Genomic DNA, 18,876 nt, shown 5'->3' with positions numbered 1-18,876 from the left:
TAATGGTTACATGGGTATATTGTTTTGAATAAAATGTTAAACAACAGTATAATGCATTTCATATATATATAGATAGATAGATAGATAAATCGATAGATGGAGTCAAAGTAAGACATAGAAACTGAGATCAAGATTAATCGGAGATACAAAGATATAACAAAAAATTACACGAGAGAGAGAGAGGAGATATAAAGATACAGATAGATAGATTGATAGTTAGATAGACAGAGAAAGAGAGAAAGAGAGATATAAACAAATAAAAAGACAGATTAAGAGTAAAATGCAGATGAAGATAGCATCATCGATAGCAAGTGACCCCGTACAGCCCTATAGACGTAGGGGGCGACGTCTGCCTCACTTGGACGATCGAGGTCAGGTCGGGTGGGCGTGGTTTCGCTTGTCCTATAAAGGCTAGACTACGCAAAGCGACAGGCAGTACAACGCTCAATAATCGACCAAGATGAAGTTTGCAGTAAGCCTGAGAAAAACTTTTTGTGATTTCTTCTTCAAAATAGTTCTTCACTGGTTCATTTTTACTGAGATGTTAATTGGATTTTTATCAAATAATACTTCGCATGTTAATAATGACTGCGATTGTAGAGTTTATGCAGAGAACGTTTGTCAGATTCATTAAGGGCTATTATTTCGACTGCAATATACATATATTTTTTCCTATACTTATGTATCTTTCCGTATAGCAATTTCTCCTATTTTGTTGGTCACTTGCCAGCTTCCTCTCTTTCCGTCTCGATACGTCCAGTGTATCAGGAAATCACTGTCAGAATTGGACAAATGTTGCCCATGTTTCCCCAGATTGCTCTCCTCGCCCTCGTCGCCGTGGCCGCCGCCCGCCCCGGCAGCGTCGTGGACCTGGACTTCGATGACTTCCATGTTGACCAGGATGTCTCCAACGAGGTGGTGCAGGGAACCTACAGGTAAGAGGCCTTCCTTCCCGTTGCGTCCTTTGGAGCCATTCCCTTTGGGACACTCACGCCAGACGGCGCCAAGCCTCGTTCACAACGCCTGCCTTCCCTTCCAGCTGGACGTCCCCCGAGGGAGAGAAGTTCTTCATCAAGTACATCGCCGACGACGACGGATACCGCGTCGTCGAGTCCAACGCCGTGCCCGTCACCAACGGCGTCGCCGCCGACGGCAACCAGGGATCCTTCGACTCCTTCGAGGATATCTTCGACAGGAAGTGAGCCGATCCGGAGCCGACCGACCGACCAACAGGCGCCCACACGGACCCTTCAGGCGTCCCTCGAGCGTCCCTCCGAAATCGCTCTGGGCCGCGGGTCGCTGTGTGGTGCCTGAATATGGATAACGAAAAGTCGTCGTAATTTTAGTCTTTATCTGTTCATAAATTATTTTTATTATTGTGTGCGTTCCCTCAATAAAACTCAAAATACTTTGTGCTGTATTGTTGTTTGGGGACCTTTGCGTGTTTATACATATATGTATATATACATATACATAATTATGTGTATGTATATACTTACATATGAATATATATATACACATTATATATATACATATATGTACACACATCTGTGTAGATAAATAGATATGAATATAGATGTCCAGTATATATATGTATGTGCAGTATATATATATATGCATATATACATACCTATGTATATATATAGGTATGTATACACAGAAATGTGTTTATATTTATAAAGTATATTATATATATAATATGATATAACCAATAATATAATTTAGTATGTATGTATATATGTATCTGCATAAATGTATATATATATATACTTCCTGTATATAAGCATACTTATATATATATGTATATATATGTATATATATATGCATATATATATATATATATATATATATATATATGCATATATATATGTATATATATATGTGTATATGTAAATACATATATGTATATCTATAAATGTATATATATGTATATATACAAGTAAGTAGACACACACACACACATGTCAGTATATGTATATATGTATACATTTTTTTCTTTGCGTGTGTGTGTGTTTGTGTTTGTGTATGTGTTCGTGCATGTGTGTGCTTGTGAGTGTGTGTGTGAATACATATGTATATATATATATATATATATATATATATGTGAATGTGTGTGTGTGTGTGTGTGTCAGTGTGTGTGTATGTGTGTGTGTTTGTGTGTGCATAAATACACACATAAATGTGTATATCTATATCTATATGTAAAGGCTGCTAATTTGATCTTAATAACTGGCCTGGGCCCTCCCCCAGTACAATCTTCTGCGGATCACTTAGTTTTAACAATTGGTCTTAAAGGAAACACTATTATTATGTAGATTTATTGCTCAAATTCATACATAATATAAAACAAATGATAAAGATAAAAACACTAAAAAATAAAATAAAATAAAAATAAATCAACAAAATATTTCATGCAACAGAAATCAAATCGCCCCTATTATATTGCACTTTGTGACCAATAATTGCTTGGATGTTCACACTTTTTTCACATCTCTCACGTAACGTCCGAGTGTTTGTAGCTTCAGCCTCACTTTTCCTCACTTTTCTTCATCTTGCTGATCTTTCCTCACGCCTATGGCCTCTTCGATTCGCGCCTCACGCCTCGCGCCTCACGCGTGCGTTTTCGTACGGGCGTATTTACGTTATTTTGTGTTCTTTGTCAATATCACCTTTTCAAGTTTTATAACAACTCTCGCTTTCCTTACCGAGGATGTTTCAAATACGCTAGTGGCTGTGCCCCCTCGGGTGGGTATGTCTCGTCGGGGCAGCTGTCCGAGTGTGAATGGGACGTCACACTGGGGGATCCCCCACGTCATTCGATAATAATTTATTTTCATATCTTGTTTCGTCTATTTTTCTTTTATTTTCTTCTTCCCATAATTCCATTTATTAGTTTGGTCACATTTTCCTTTTATTGTCTATATATTTTTTACTTTTTATATATGCACAAGACATTCTCTATTAATTCACCCATTCAACATTTCATTTCATTCGAATTCATACTTCCTTACATACGTCACTGCTTCATGGGGCTTCATTCACACTCGCTTACTGATTCACTCCTATAGGTCGCTACGCTTCACGTAGGCTAATGGTTCCCAACTGCCCTTTGACCTCATTTCCGACATTGTCACTTCTCTTTCACTCCTTACCCTTTCATATATATATATATATATATATATATATATATATATATATATAAATCCACACACAAACACACACAAACACACACACACACACACACACATATATATATATATGTGTGAATTTGTTTACGTTTATATGTATAAATGTAGGCGTATGCATGCATACAAATATGTATATATCTGTATGTATATTATATTCAAATTACTATATAACTCTCTTTGTCTGTCAATTTACTCATCTATCTATATAATAGATAGATTATATATTTGTATACATGCACACAGCCATCATGTGTATGTATATATATGTACACACAAACACACACACACACACACATATATATATATATATATATATATATATATATATATATATATGTGTGTGTGTGTGTGTGTGTGTGTGTGTGTGTATGTGTACATACATATATGTATACATATATATATATATTTTTTTTTTAACAACCATTTATTCCATTACAGGACATAGGCCTCTCTCAATCCACTATTGAGAGGTTATATGGCAGTGTCACCCTTGCTTGATTGGATGCCCTTCCTCATCAACCGCGATTCGACGCGCTGACACTTGTGCCACGCCGGGAATTTCCCTACGACACCTGCATTTGACCTTTCAAGGCGATTTGTTGTTTTCTCGAGCTCGAGTAAGCAGTCAGAGCGCGGGCATTTTTACGGGGAATTGAACTCGGGACCAGTGTCCAGTGCTCAAAATGGACCATCGCGGCTGTCAGATATGTATATATGTATATATATATGTATATACATATATACATATATACATATATAGATACACACACACACACACACACATACAAGCACACACACACACATACATATATCTATATATATATATATATATACATATCTATATATATGCATATTTATTTATTCATTTGTTTATATATTTACACACATATGTATATATATTCACATACATATATATATATATATATATATATATATATGCACAAACACACACAAATATATATATATATATATACATATATATTTATATATATTTGTATTCATACACACACGAACACACACACACACACACACACACACGCGCGCGCGCGCGCACACACACACACACAGATATATATGTACACACACACACACACACACATATATATATATATATATATATATATATATATGTATGAATGTATATATATATGAACCGCATTCATGTTGACAAATGTATTTCATGTACTTCTGACGAAGATATAATCGAAACTGGTCAAATACATATCTTGTATTGTGAAGATATGCATTGTCATTCATACCTTTACTACATATATATGTATATATATATACACACACAAATGTGCATATGTATATATATATATATATATATTTATATGTATATATGTATATATACACATAAACACACACACACTCACGTACACACACATACACACAAATACAAACACACACACACATATATATGTATATGTATATAGATATATAAATATCAGCATATATACAAAGACACGCAATCACAAAGAATAAGTAGATGAAAATGGACATATATATATATATATATATATATATATATATATATGTCCCTATATACATACACACACACACACACACACACACACACACACACACATATATATATATATATATATATATATATACATATACACACACATACATGTACAGTGAGTGTGTATACAAAGGGTGAATTCTGATAGTGATTTAAATTTGTAAGTACTTGCGCCCAGCTATTAAGCACATGGACAATCCTCTATATTTTTTTTTAAATAACATTCATGCGTGGCCGAAATTGAGTCTGGGTCACGCTAAACTAAACAGCTTTATCTCAGAAAAAACATGCTTTGTGAGAACTAAATGTTTTATTTGCGTAAACGTGCTACATTGTATATATTGTGTAAATATTATATGGCCCTCAGTAACTTGCAAGCTGCAAGAATCATTTATAGCCAATAGTTCCTCCAGGAGGATTTTGGATCAGCCATTGCAAATTCATTCTCATAACTGGGTCATTTGAGTCAAAGCGCTGTGGAACAGACTCCGAATGTGTGCATTTTGGTTTTATGTCCATGAATGTATTCCTTTATCCATTAATGCATAGAATTAGTTTCTAATGCGTGTGTAATCCCCGAATTAAACACCAACGAAGTCAAAGTTTAGGAATACTGCACGAAGTAAATTTGAATTTATTCGATTGACGTTCACACTAAACACAGAGAATTATAATAAATTATATTATGAATCCACTTTATATACCGCCAGGCTCCACACAGCGACCAGCGACCCAGAGCGAGAAAGGCATCGCCTTTCGGAAGGACGCTCGAGGGACGCCTGGCGAGTCAGTTGTGGGCGCCTGTTGGTCGGTCGGTCGGCTGCGGATGGGCTCACTTCCTACCGAAGATATCCTCGAAGGAGTCGAAGGATCCCTGGTTGCCGTCGGCGGCGACGCCGTTTGTGACGGGCACGGCGTTGGACTCGACGACGCGGTATCCGTCGTCGTCGGCGATGTACTTGATGAAGAACTTCTCTCCCTCGGGGGACGTCCAGCTGGAAGGGAAGGCAGGCGTTGTGAACGAAACTTGGCGCCGTCTGGCGTGAGTGTCCCAAAGGGAATGGCTCCAAAGGACGCAACGGGAGGGAAGGCCTCTTACCTGTAGGTTCCCTGCACCACCTCGTTAGAGATATCCTGGTCAATGTGGAAGTCATCGAAGTCCAGGTCAAAGACGCTGCCGGGGCGGGCGGCGGCCACAGCGACGAGGGCGAGGAGAGCAATCTGGGGAAAGACCTTTTGGTGGGTATGGCTCGAACGGAAGAACGTATGCAATGATCTACTTTGATCTGGGAAACAAAAGTAAGGACTGCAGGTTGATAAATCGAAAATGTATGGCTTATGTAGATCTAACAGATATATATACCTACATATACATATATATGTGCGTGTGTTTCCTTGCTCTTCTATTAGCCAATTAAGATACATACAACGACAAACTGAAACAATGATTCCCCCAGTAGTGGTACCTGATGCAATCACCCCTGCCTCTACCACACAAAGTTAGAATTACTGCACAGTATGTTTATCTTCATCTTCCTACATCCCTTTTCACATATGCCCGTAACTTACAACGAACTTCATCTTGTTTGTTGTTTGAGTGTTGTACTGACTTGCCCCAAGCGAAGTGTGGCTTTTATACTACCTGTATGGCCACGCCTTCCTGACATGACCTCGACCGTCTACTTGAACCAGACCTCGGCCTCGTACCCGGCCTGACCTTGCATGCTGCACAGAGTCAACTGCTACCAGGTAACTGTGAATATGAGGCCGTTGTCCGTGGGGCGATTACAGCAGGATTAGAGAGGAGTACAATACAACTGTGCTTCTTATGCTTTGATGTCCTTTGTTGTCAAACTTGATAACGCGTTTGGCATTTGTGATTTATCAGAAAACACTTTATTGGTGATCATGTATCATGCATAATATGATATGATATTTGGTTTATTTTTATCAACCTTAATAGCATTTTATGTACTTATGACATATGAGAGAGGATGACCTGAAGAATTATTTGGTAGTAAGATGTACAATCTCCCTGACATCGAAACAAATTAAACTTCAAACTGACATATATCTAAACACGGGACAGGGATTGCAAAATTTCCCCGCCATGCATTTAGAAAGACGTAGACATCAGAAAATGGAATACGAAATCACATTTTTATGAGAAAAAAAGAAAGAAATTCCAGAGAAACAAGATTTTATCATATTCGTCTATTAAGAAAACGGTGTCTAGTCCACTGATGCCACACTAACATACAAAAAGCCTGTTCTGAATTTCTCCACGCCTAAACAAACAAGAATTTTTATTCTGTATATTATTAGAAACTATTTTTTTTTTGTAACGGATGGATAGAAAGATAAACAGGCATACAAAAACACACAAGCACACTTACAGACACATACACAACTTGTACTGTATGTTTCACTATGTGTGTTAATTGTATCTGAAGCTGAATGGAGCTGCATATTACCATAGAAAAAGTTCTTTAACTCTAAGCTTGATTTTGTTGTACCTTAAATCAAATCTGCAAAATCAAGCCTATAGTTATATAACTTATTCCTGGCCAAAAAATCCAGCAAATCCATACAAAAGATCACAATTAAATGGAAAAATGGTTATAAAACAAACAAAAAGCATCACTTAAAAGAAAGTAAGAAACAAAATCAGTAAATGATTGACACAGCATAGATTTACATGGATTATACACTACCTTGCCCTTGTACTTATAAACATACACACACTCACTCACTCAGACACGTATGTATATACACATATATATAAACAGTAAGTATGTATATACAGTAAATATATATATTATATAGATACATGTATATATATTTTTACCCAGAAGATAAGTAAATAAAATTCAGACATATGGATAAATATTGAGTGACTTGCCATTAGTCGGCCTCAATTCCACTTTACAATCGACCAGGTCTTAAACTTTAATCTTGCCAGTGGCGTAGCCCGAACACTTGAATATGACAAAACGCAAATATATGTTTACTCATTTAATCCTGAACAGTTATTTAATTTAATGCAGAATTAACAAAAAAGAGAGTAGATTTCTTGCTGATTAATATAATTGCAGTATATGACTGATTAAAAGAAATCCTTTCTGTGTAATGATTATACGGTCACGCATTGTGGCAAAGAAAATTATCCGTATATGCTATGTAGATGTTTATGCACAGAAGCTTTTGATTTACAAACGGTATGAGGCATTTTATAGTAAAGACCTTTAAGCTTGCCTATTCTTTTTCTGATTTTTTGTTTTTTCGGTGTTGAACATTTTGGATCAACCACTGCGAACAGATATTCATGAACACAACATGAGCCCCACCCCCCCAAACAAGGTCAACTCGAATACTGACATTAGTATAGGCACGTATGTCGAGATTCTGTAAAAAAGGCTGATAATACCAAAAATGTTTTGCATCATCACGGAAGGTTACAATGACTCAGGGATCGGTTATATTTATACATATCTTAACAATAAACAGTTTATGAGTTAGTGATGGGTGATGCAGTTATTAACGCTAACAAGCAAAGAAACACAATTTGAGTGAAAGATCGGGCGAAACTTCGACTGTTCTTATATCTTTATTTCATATTGATTATTACCCATTGGATATATTCATGTATCTATGAATGTAAACGAATCAATTTAAAATGTATGTTCGTGTTACACCCGGTTCCACCGTGAAGGAAGTCGAAGTACAGGAATACTGCGCGAAGTAAGTTTAAATTTATTCGAATGACATTCACATTAATAACAGGTAGATAAATAAATTATGCTATTATCCACGTCATCTGTCGCCAGGTTCCACGCAGCGACTCGTGACCTAGAGCGATTTCGGAGGGACGCCTGAAGGGTCCGCTGTGGGCGCCTGTTGGTCGGTCGGTTGGCTTCGGATGGGCTCACTTCCTGTCGAAACGATCCTCGAAGGAGTCAAAGATATCCTCGAAGGAGTCGAAGGATCCCTGGTTGCCGTCGGCGGCGACGCCGTTAATGACGGGCACGGCGTTGGACTCGACGACGCGGTATCCGTCGTCGTCGGCGATGTACTTGACGAAGAACTTCTCTCCGTTGGGGGACGTCCAGCTGGAAGGGAAGACAGGCGTTGTGAACGAGGCTTGGCGCCGTCTGGCGTGAGTGTCCCAAAGGGAATGGCTCCAAAGGACGCAACGGAAGGGAAGGCCTCTTACCTGTAGGATCCCTGTACTACCCGGTTGGTGATACCCTGGTCAATGTGGAAGTCATCGAAGTCCAGGTCGAAGACGCTGCCGGGGCGGGCGGCGGCCACGGCGACGAGGGCGAGGAGAGCAATCTGGGGAAAGACCTTCTGGTGGGTATGGCTCGAACGGAAGCATGAAAGGAAATGCAATAACATACTTTGCTCTTGGTGACGTTGGACGAGACAGTAGGTTGAGGAAAGCATCGATAGAGAACAATTTATAGAGATGGTACAGCAGTACTGAATTATATTTATTCGCATACACACACACACAACTTGGTATATGATAATGCAAACAAGGGGCAGACGATCAGGTCAGAATTGCTTATTCATTTGCTATTTCAGGCACCTACAACGAGAAACGAAAATATGAATCATTACTTGACGTCATAACATCTAATATAGTCCAGCTGCATACACACAAACTAAAAAGTAAGAATTCATGTAATTTAGGTATATCCATATTTGTCCCTGTAACTACTGGTGCCATGCATATGCACCAATGACTTACAGCGAACTTCATCTTGACTGTTGAGTGTTGTACTGACTTGTCCCAGGCGAATGTGACTTTTATAAGGAACTGTGTGGCCACGCCTTCCTGACATAACTCGATCGTCTGCTTGAACCAGACCTCGGCCTCGTACCAGGTCTGACCTTGCACTTGCTGTGCTATCAATTGATTGCAAATACGAAGGCGTTTTCCGTTGGAGAGTTACGGAACAACAGAAAAGACGGGTTCTTGATCATCTTTTGTTGTATATATTGTTCTATTTATGAGTCGGTGACTTAGTGATGTTATACTTGGTGACTTATTACGTAATGCCTATGCAATAAGGTATGCAAAACTCTGGCATTGGAGTTGACAGTGAAATCAACTTGTTTGTAAACTGATGTGTTCAACGCAAGGCAGGGATTCTTAGACAATGCGTTCATTATTGCGAAAAGGGGATGTCTAAACTACGCTTAAAGAATACTTAATATGACAAAAAAAATCTGGATATCATTTGTTTATTGCAGAAAAGAGAATTAATAAAGAAAAAAGGTAATATATTAGGAGATTGACTTAAATATGTGAAATCGAAGGGGGTAAAAGGGAACAGAAAAAAAAAAAATCTATAACACTCTTCCCCCCACGCACACACACAAAAAAAAACATACTCTCCTCACACATGCACATTCACACGCACACTCACTCCCTCCCCCTTTCACGCAGAGAAACGAGCAATCACAACTTCCTACGAATATGAAAACCGTTCAAGAAAAATTAGCATTATTGATATTCATTCAGAGAGCGAAATCCACAACAGTCTTTAAAGATCTTCTTTGTTTCATCACATCTAAATGTACAGGAAATCCTGTTATGTACATCTTTAAAAATATGAAGACGTTGATATACTGATAGGAAGATCGATAGTTTGATAAATAAACACAGATGTACTCACATATACGCTCAGATAGACATTCCCAACTGATGTAATATATGTGCCATATGTAAGTTGTATCTGAAGTTGATTTCATTTTTTTCTTCAGAAATCAGAAGAAAAGAAAATTTAATTCATAAATACGAAATATTTGAACCGGGGAAAACGGGGAAAATGAAAAAAAGGGGAAAAAGCTGTGCTCAATTTTTATACTTTTGTGAAATGTTAGTGCTAGTGCTTAGCCACAAAGAAGTCAATTAGCATATTTTTATATATTAGCAAAATATTTGTGTAAATCAATGAAAAGGGTGAACTGGCGAGACAGGTAGTACTCATAATTGGCTCATTGGTGACTAAGTACAAGTGTAGCCATCTAGGTGTAAGGACAGTTAAATAAGTAAACTCACAGTGGGCATGGCATGGACGTACGTGTCAGAAATGAACAAAATTCACTTGATAGAAACTGCTTATACATATGTCTACCTATCTATCTATATATATGTATATAAGTGTATACACACGCACACACACACACACGTGTATGTGTGTGTATGTATGTGTAATTTTATATATGTACATATAAACTATACATACATATACACATGGTAGAAAATCCAACAGTGAACAGACTAGATTTATTGAAAATGAGACCAGGGTTTCGAAATCCTCAAGGATTCCATCTTCAGGTCTGATGGAATGCAGGAGAATTTCGAAACTTTTGTCTCGCTTTCAGTAAATCTAGTTTGTGTACTGTGGGTTTTTCTACCATGGTATCAACACGGTAGTGTTTTATCATTCATATATATATATATATATACATACACACACTTATATATACACATATACATATATCTATATGAATACACACATTCACACACACAAACACACACACACACATTGAAGTTTATATACATATACATACATTTATATATACATGTATATAAATATGAAAAGGAATAATTGATATCGATGTGCATTGAATGAACTTCGTTTTGAAAATAAACGCGGCCACATTCGAATAAGCGTCACGTTAACTCAACATGTCAATCGCAGAAAATGTTTAAGCAATGTGACCGGGTTTCTGCTGTTGAGTCACCGCGAATATTGCCAGTGAGGATAAATACGCTTGCCGCAAGTCGTAAATGAGGGATAGGTAAAAGGTTATGTGCAAAGTAAATATCATAATAGTAAACAGCTAATATTGATTAGCTAATCACGAAGGATACAATGAGCGGCGATAGAATAAACAATGCTTTGAACAAATATGAATCTCAACTACGACTGCTCATAAGTTTTGCTATTATGTCACTGTTTGGTATCATGTGCATAAAAGCATATAGTTATGAATAGAATCATGAATTATATTCCAAAATATGTGTAATTTCTGAAGCGAACATCATCGAAACCACAGTTTTCAAGGGTAAAGGATAGTAATTTTACACCTATATTTACATATTTATTCGAATGGCATTTCCATTAAAACAGATAAAACAATTAAGCTATGAATCCACGTTTTCTTCCGCCAGGTTCCGCACAGCGACCCGCGACCCAGAGCGATTTCGGAGGGACGCTCGAGGGACGCCTGAAGGGTCCGCTGTGGGCGCCTGTTGGTCGGTCGGTTGGCTCCGGATGGGCTCACTTCCTGTCGAAACGATCCTCGAAGGAGTCAAAGATATCCTCGAAGGAGTCGAAGGATCCCTGGTTGCCGTCGGCGGCGACGCCGTTGGTGATGGGCACGGCGTTGGACTCGACGACGCGGTATCCGTTGTCGTCGGCGATGTACTTGACGAAGAACTTCTCTCCGTTGGGGGACGTCCAGCTGGAAGGGAAGGCAGGCGTTGTGAACGAGGCGCCGTCTGGTGTGAGTGTCGCAAATGGAATGGCTCCAAAGGACGCAACGGGAGGGAAGGCCTCTTACCTGTAGGTTCCTTGCATCACCTCGTCGGAAATATCCTGGTCAATGTGGAAGTCATCGAAGTCCAGGTCCACGACGCTGCCGGGGCGGGCGGCGGCCACGGCGACGAGGGCGAGGAGAGCAATCTGGGGAAAGACCTTCTGGTGGGTATGGCTCGAACGGAAGGAGGAAAGGAAATGCCATATGATTGTATCTCGCCCTCAACGACGTAGGCCAGGAGATCAAGCGAAAGTTTACGATTTAGAGATTTAAAGCATTTAAATGTGTTGGTGTACAAATATACACAAGAAGTTTTTTGTAGCATCCCGAAACCCCTAATAGTTTAATACGTTGTTTCATGCTGTATCTTGGTCGTTACAAAGCACGATATCATTTAAGTTTGTACTGGCATAAGAAAGTTTGATATCATAAAAAAAATCAATATTCAATACCAAATATGCTCTTATGATTTTGAACTACAAGCACAACTTTGAGGAAGCTTCAGATAAAATGTGAAAAGTACCTGACAATTCGGCAAGACAAAAAAAAAAAAAAAAAAAAGGAAAAAAAAAATCTTACATACATTATTCTTCATCTGAATAGTGGAAGTTACATGGCGTTTTGCATCTTATCGTATCGAAATCTTAGGCAACTGGGTACATTGATAACAGGCACTTACTGGTCTTCTTGCCTGAATTATATAAATAAATCAAGATAAAGCCTTTTCTTTGATATTTTGAGCCTGTGAGCTCATGCCATTGAGGTAGAGACACATTGCAAATTCTTACCATGTTTCAGCGACAGTCATGACTAACTCCTAATGTTGCTCATATAGTGGGAACATGTATTTGATGTGCTGCTAAAAAAGGCACACAAACACTTCATCCAGATTTTTTTTTTTTTTATCAACAAACAAACGATGCGATTCGTAATAAATGGAAATACAAATCCCTATCTGAGGCGTACGTGAAACATGTCACAGAGTATTATGCTCTGACTGGCTGGCCAGAGTGAATCACACTGTAGCAACGTAGAGGCTTACAAATGAATACAGGCCAATATCACTCATTCATTTGCTATTTAAAGCACCTTCTACTAGGAAGCAGTATTAGAATCATTCAAAATGTGAGATATAGTCTTGATTGATATCCAGTCATACTGAAGAGTAAGAATTCATGTACTCTGTGTATATCTTTCTCTGTTTCTGAAGTTAATGTTTTCACTTGACCAAAACATATGAATCCAATACTTACAGCGAACTTCATCTTGACTGTTGAGTGTTGTACTGACTTGTCCCAGGCGAACGTGACTTTTATAAGGAACTGTGTGGCCACGCCTTCCTGACATGACTCGATCGTCTGCTTGAACCAGACCTCGGCCTCGTACCAGGTCTGACCTTGCACTTGCAGTGCTATCAATTGATTGCAAATACGAAGGCGTTTTAAATTGGAGAGTTACGGAACATCAGAAAAGTTTTGTTCTTCATTTGTTATATATATTTTTCTGTTTATAAGTCGGTGACTTAATGAAATTATGCTTGATGACTTCTTACATAATGCTTATGCAATAAAGTATGCAAAACTCTGGCATTGGAGTTGACAGTGAAATCAACTTGTTTGTAAACTGATGTGTTCAACGCAAGACAGGGATTCTTTGACAATGCGTTCATTATTGCGAAAAGGCGATTTCTAAATTACGCTTAAAGAATAAATAATATGACAAAATCTGCATATCATTTGTTTATTGCAGAAATGAAAATTGTTATAAAAAAAAATGCAGTATTTTAGCAGATTGACTTAAATATGGGTAATCGAACTGGATAAAAAGGAAACAGAGCACTAAAATCAGAAAATCTATAACACTTACCCCCCCACATACAAACATACCCTTCTCACACATACACATTTACATGCACACTCACTCACGCACGTACACACATTCAGACGCACACTCACGCACGCACACACATTCACACGCACACTCACGCACGCACACACATTCACACGCACGCTCACTCCCTCTCCCATTCACGCAGAGAAACGAGCAATCACGACTTTCTAAGAATATAAAAACCGGTCAAGAAAAAGAATAATTTTTGATATTCATTCAGAGCGAAATCCACAACGGTATTTAAAGATCTGATTCTTTGTTTCCTCACACCTAAATGTACATGAAATCCTGTTCTGTACATCTTTAAAAATATGAAGACGTTGATATACCGATATTGAGATCAATAGTTTGATGAATAAACACAAACATACAGATGTACTCACATATTCGCTCAGATAGATACTCCCAACTGATAGAATATGTGTGCCATATGTAAGTCGTATCTGAACTTGATTTCATTTTTTTTTTTTTTCAGAAATCAAAAAAACAAATTTTGATTCACAAATACGAAATATCGGAATTCCATCTCCAGGTCTGACCTGAAGATGGAATGCAGGAGAATTTCGAAACTTTTGTCTCGCTTTCAGTAAATCTAGTTTTTGTACTATGGGTTTTTCTACCATAGTATCAACACGGTAGATTGTTTTAGCATTCCCATATATATACACATATACACACGCACATATATATACATAAATATACATATATACACATATATCTATACCTATCTATATATATGAACACAAACACGCTCACATACACACACATATAAGTATATATATATATATATATATATGTGTATATGAATATATATACACACACATATATATATATATATATTATTACAATAATGTACTCCAGTAAACATAATTATTAAAAATGCTATTGTTGGGTACGGTAACGAGGTAGTTCCTGCAGTAGCGTTCGTCGCCGCCCCCCCCCCCCCCCCCACCGGCTTGCTCACTGCCTTGAGCTCGTGGGGGGTCTTGCCTCGGGCACTCCTCCACTGCCGTAGGCCTGGGCAAGATGTCTCTGCGTTTACGGGTTTGTACTGTCTTTGCTAGGGATTAGGGCGATATTATATCTGTTAATATTATATCGCATAGGTAGGTTTGTCTTGTGTTTTTGTATTTTTCTTTATTGTATAGTGGTGAAGGTAGTAATAAAAATAAGTGATAATTAATTGACTTTATGTATTTTCCAAATCTTAATAATAAATTACTATAAAAAGGATTACAATAAAATAATGAAAGTACTTTATAAAGGAATGATAACACATTGGGACATGATAAATGAATGATTGAATTAACGTATTTAATGGCTATCAGATAACGTTAATGAGTACTGATAAAGATTAAAGAATGAATGACATCAATGAATGAACACTAAGAACCTTGACAACCACTAGTAGTATTTTAACGCAAGGACAGTTGTTGTTACGTGGTATTAGCCATTCAAGATCAGGCCGCATCATTTTGATATTTCGTCTATGATTCTGGCTACCGCATTAGGAGAATTAGAGTTCAGCGGAGCTGCTCTTCCCCTTGAATTCTCTTAGTGACATACCAGCCATAACAATATATATACGCGTGTGTGTATGTGTGTGTGTAAAAGAATTATTGATATCGATGTGTATTGAATAAACTATATTATAAAAATAAATTCAGCCAATTCCGAGTTAGCGTGTCAATGTCAATCGCAGAAAATGTACTTTTGTTTAATTAGGGCTAATGTATCAAGTTTTCGTCGTAAGTGCTGACCATTTGGCAAGGGTAGGATCTCTTATCTTACTGCATGTGGCTTTCATTGTCAGTACTTTTGCGTTTCGTTTTGATTTCGGGAATTCATCTAGGACTAGAACATCGCCTGGAGGATTTAGGATCAACCATTGCGAACAGAACTTGAGTTTAAGCAATGTGACCGGGTTTCTGCTGTTGAGTCACCGCGAATATTGCCAGTGAGGACAAATACGCTTGTCGCAAGTCGTAAATTAGGGATAGGTAAAAGGTTATGTGCAAAGTAAATATCATAATATTAAACAACTAATATTGATTAGCTAATCATGAAGGATACAATGAGCGGCGATAGAATAAACAATGCTTGAACATAATACGAATCTTAACTACGACTGCTCATAAGTTTTGTTATTATGTCACTGGTTGGTATTGTGTGCATAAAAGCATGTAGTCATGAATAGAATCACGCATTATATTCCAATATATGTTTGATTTCTTACAGTTTTCAAGGGTAAAGGATTGTAATTCTACACATATATTTACATATTTATTTGAATGGCATTCCATTAAAACAGATAAATAAATTATGTAATGAATAAATTATACTATGAATCCCGCCAGGTTCCACACAGCGACCCGCGACCCTGAGCGATTTCGGAGGGACGCTCGAGGGACGCCTGAAGGGTCCGCTGTGGGCGCCTGTTGGTCGGTCGGTCGGCTCCGGATGGGCTCACTTCCTGTCGAAACGATCCTCGAAGGAGTCAAAGATATCCTCGAAGGAGTCGAAGGATCCCTGGTTGCCGTCGGCGGCGACGCCGTTGGTGACGGGCACGGCGTTGGACTCGACGACGCGGTATCCGTTGTCGTCGGCGATGTACTTGACGAAGAACTTCTCTCCGTTGGGGGACGTCCAGCTGGAAGGGAAGGCAGGCGTTGTGAACGAGGCTTTGCGCCGTCTGGTGTGAGTGTCCCAAAGGGAATGGCTCCAAAGGACGCAACGGGAGGGAAGGCCTCTTACCTGTAGGTTCCCTGCATCACCTCGTCGGAAATATCCTGGTCAATGTGGAAGTCATCGAAGTCCAGGTCAAAGACGCTGCCGGGGCGGGCGGCGGCCACGGCGACGAGGGCGAGGAGAGCAATCTGGGGAAAGACCTTCTGGTGGGTATGGCTCGAACGGAAGGAGAAAAGGAAATGCAATAAGATTGTATCTCGCTCTCAACGACGTAGGCCAGGAGATCAAGCGAAAGTTTACGATTTAGAGACTTAAAGCATTTAAAAGTGTTGGTGTACAAATATACACAAGCCTTTTTTGTTGCATCTCGAAACCCCTAATATTTGAATACATTGTTTCATGCTGTATCTTGGTCGCGACAAAGCACGATATCATTCAAGTTTGTACTGGGATAAAAAGTTTGATTTCATAAAAAAAATCAATATTCAATACTATATATGCTCTTATGATTTTGAATTACAAGCAAATCTTTCAGGAAGCTTCAGATAAAATGTAAACAGTACCTGACTATTCGGCAAGACGGTGAGAACTATCAAATGTAATGCAGATTCACTCAAAAAAGAAAAGAAAAAATCTTACATTATTCTCCATCTGAATAGTGGAAGTTACATGGCATTTTGCATCTTATCGTATCCAAATCTCAGGCAACTGGGTACATTGATAACGGGCACTTACTAGTCTTCTTGCCTGAATTATATCAATAAATCAAGATATAGCCTTTTCTTTGATATTTTGAGCCTGTGAGCTCATGCCATTGAGGTAGAGACACGTTGCAAATCCTTACCATGTTTCAGCGACAGTCATGACTGACTCTTAATGTTACTCATATAGAGGGAACGTGTATTTGATGTGTTGCTTAAAAGGCACACAAACACTTTATGCAGGATTTTTTTTTTTTTTTTTTTTTTTTTTTTTTTTTTTTTTTTTTTTTAATCAACAAACAAACGATGCGATTCGTAATTAATGGAAATACAAATCCCTATCTGAGGCGTACGTGTAACATGTCACAGAGTATTGTGCTCTGACTGGCTGGCCGGAGTGCATCACACTGTATCTACGTAGAGGCTTACAAATTAATACAGGTTCCATTAATGGGCACTTATAGGGCAAACGTGTATCAAAGTATATCAATGAGTCTGGGGTTTTTGGAAATGCTACAAAAAAGTCCCAAGTACACATTGATATGATGTGATGATGTAAGCCAATATCACTCATTCATTTGCTATTTAAAGCACCTTCTACTAGGAAACAGTATTAGAATCATTCAAAATGTGAGATATAGTCTTGATTGATATCCAGTCATACTGAAGAGTAAGAATTCATGTACTCTGTGTATATCTTTCTCTGTTTCTGAAGTTAATGTTTTCACTTGACCAAAACATATGAACCCAATACTTACAGCGAACTTCATCTTGACTGTTGAGTGTTGTACTGACTTGTCCCAGGCGAACGTGACTTTTATAAGGAACTGTGTGGCCACGCCTTCCTGACATAACTCGATCGTCTGCTTGAACCAGACCTCGGCCTCGTACCAGGTCTGACCTTGCACTTGCTGTGCTATCAATTGATTGCAAATACGAAGGCGTTTTCCGTTGGAGAGTTACGGAACATCAGAAAAGACGGATTCTTGTTCATCATTTGTTATATATATTGTTCTATTTATGAGTCGGTGACTTAGTGATATTATGCTTGATGACTTATTAGGTAATGCCTATGCAATAAGGTATGCTAAATCTGGCATTGAAGTTGACAGTGAAATCAACTTGTTTGTAAACTGATGTGTTCAACGCAAGGTAGGGATTCTTAGACAATGCATTGATTATTGCGAAAAGGCGATTTCTAAACTACGCTTAAAGAATACGTAATATGACTGAACAATCTGGATATCACTTGTCTATTGCAGAAATGAGAATTGATATAGAAAAAGGTAATATATTAGCAGATTGACTGAAATATATGAAATCGAAG

At 38.2% G+C, this 18,876-nt stretch overlaps 5 protein-coding genes across 5 annotated transcripts; 1 reads left to right on the top strand and 4 right to left on the bottom strand.

Annotated features, from left to right (window-relative positions):
* Positions 1-438: 438 nt before the first annotated feature.
* Positions 439-1,411, top strand: LOC125033669 (cuticular protein 47Eg-like). The gene is made up of 3 exons (XM_047625373.1): positions 439-472; positions 814-935; positions 1,040-1,411. The coding sequence occupies exons 1-3, from the start codon at positions 461-463 to the stop codon at positions 1,200-1,202; spliced, it is 297 nt and encodes a 98-aa protein (XP_047481329.1). The 5' UTR covers positions 439-460; the 3' UTR covers positions 1,203-1,411.
* Positions 1,412-5,335: 3,924 nt separating this feature from the next.
* On the bottom strand, positions 5,336-6,305 carry LOC125033535 (cuticular protein 47Eg-like). The gene is made up of 3 exons (XM_047625112.1): positions 6,283-6,305; positions 5,813-5,934; positions 5,336-5,708 (listed from the first exon to the last, which is right to left on the bottom strand). Exons 1-3 carry the CDS (start codon positions 6,292-6,294, stop codon positions 5,546-5,548), a joined length of 297 nt encoding a protein of 98 aa, XP_047481068.1. The 5' UTR covers positions 6,295-6,305; the 3' UTR covers positions 5,336-5,545.
* A 2,149-nt stretch (positions 6,306-8,454) lies between these two features.
* Positions 8,455-9,517, bottom strand: LOC125033533 (cuticular protein 47Eg-like). Its single transcript, XM_047625110.1, has 3 exons — positions 9,467-9,517; positions 8,927-9,048; positions 8,455-8,822 (listed from the first exon to the last, which is right to left on the bottom strand). Exons 1-3 carry the CDS (start codon positions 9,476-9,478, stop codon positions 8,639-8,641), a joined length of 318 nt encoding a protein of 105 aa, XP_047481066.1. The 5' UTR covers positions 9,479-9,517; the 3' UTR covers positions 8,455-8,638.
* A 2,302-nt stretch (positions 9,518-11,819) lies between these two features.
* LOC125033534 (cuticular protein 47Eg-like) lies at positions 11,820-13,637 on the bottom strand. The gene is made up of 3 exons (XM_047625111.1): positions 13,524-13,637; positions 12,295-12,416; positions 11,820-12,195 (listed from the first exon to the last, which is right to left on the bottom strand). Exons 1-3 carry the CDS (start codon positions 13,533-13,535, stop codon positions 12,012-12,014), a joined length of 318 nt encoding a protein of 105 aa, XP_047481067.1. The 5' UTR covers positions 13,536-13,637; the 3' UTR covers positions 11,820-12,011.
* A 2,793-nt stretch (positions 13,638-16,430) lies between these two features.
* On the bottom strand, positions 16,431-18,388 carry LOC125033558 (cuticular protein 47Eg-like). The gene is made up of 3 exons (XM_047625165.1): positions 18,308-18,388; positions 16,915-17,036; positions 16,431-16,810 (listed from the first exon to the last, which is right to left on the bottom strand). Exons 1-3 carry the CDS (start codon positions 18,317-18,319, stop codon positions 16,627-16,629), a joined length of 318 nt encoding a protein of 105 aa, XP_047481121.1. The 5' UTR covers positions 18,320-18,388; the 3' UTR covers positions 16,431-16,626.
* Positions 18,389-18,876: the final 488 nt, after the last annotated feature.

This window comes from Penaeus chinensis, chromosome 16 (assembly GCF_019202785.1).
Source record: "Penaeus chinensis breed Huanghai No. 1 chromosome 16, ASM1920278v2, whole genome shotgun sequence".
Taxonomy (NCBI): Eukaryota; Metazoa; Arthropoda; class Malacostraca; order Decapoda; family Penaeidae; genus Penaeus; species Penaeus chinensis.
This window is presented reverse-complemented; position numbering and strand designations above follow the sequence as displayed.

Excerpts from the sequence above, each read along its gene's own strand:
- LOC125033669 (XM_047625373.1), top strand. Across the intron at positions 936-1,039 it reads GTGGTGCAGGGAACCTACAG|CTGGACGTCCCCCGAGGGAG; the intron begins GTAAGAGGCCTT and ends CTTCCCTTCCAG.
- LOC125033535 (XM_047625112.1), bottom strand. Across the intron at positions 5,709-5,812 it reads GTGGTGCAGGGAACCTACAG|CTGGACGTCCCCCGAGGGAG; the intron begins GTAAGAGGCCTT and ends CTTCCCTTCCAG.
- LOC125033533 (XM_047625110.1), bottom strand. Across the intron at positions 8,823-8,926 it reads GTAGTACAGGGATCCTACAG|CTGGACGTCCCCCAACGGAG; the intron begins GTAAGAGGCCTT and ends CTTCCCTTCCAG.
- LOC125033534 (XM_047625111.1), bottom strand. Across the intron at positions 12,196-12,294 it reads GTGATGCAAGGAACCTACAG|CTGGACGTCCCCCAACGGAG; the intron begins GTAAGAGGCCTT and ends CTTCCCTTCCAG.
- LOC125033558 (XM_047625165.1), bottom strand. Across the intron at positions 16,811-16,914 it reads GTGATGCAGGGAACCTACAG|CTGGACGTCCCCCAACGGAG; the intron begins GTAAGAGGCCTT and ends CTTCCCTTCCAG.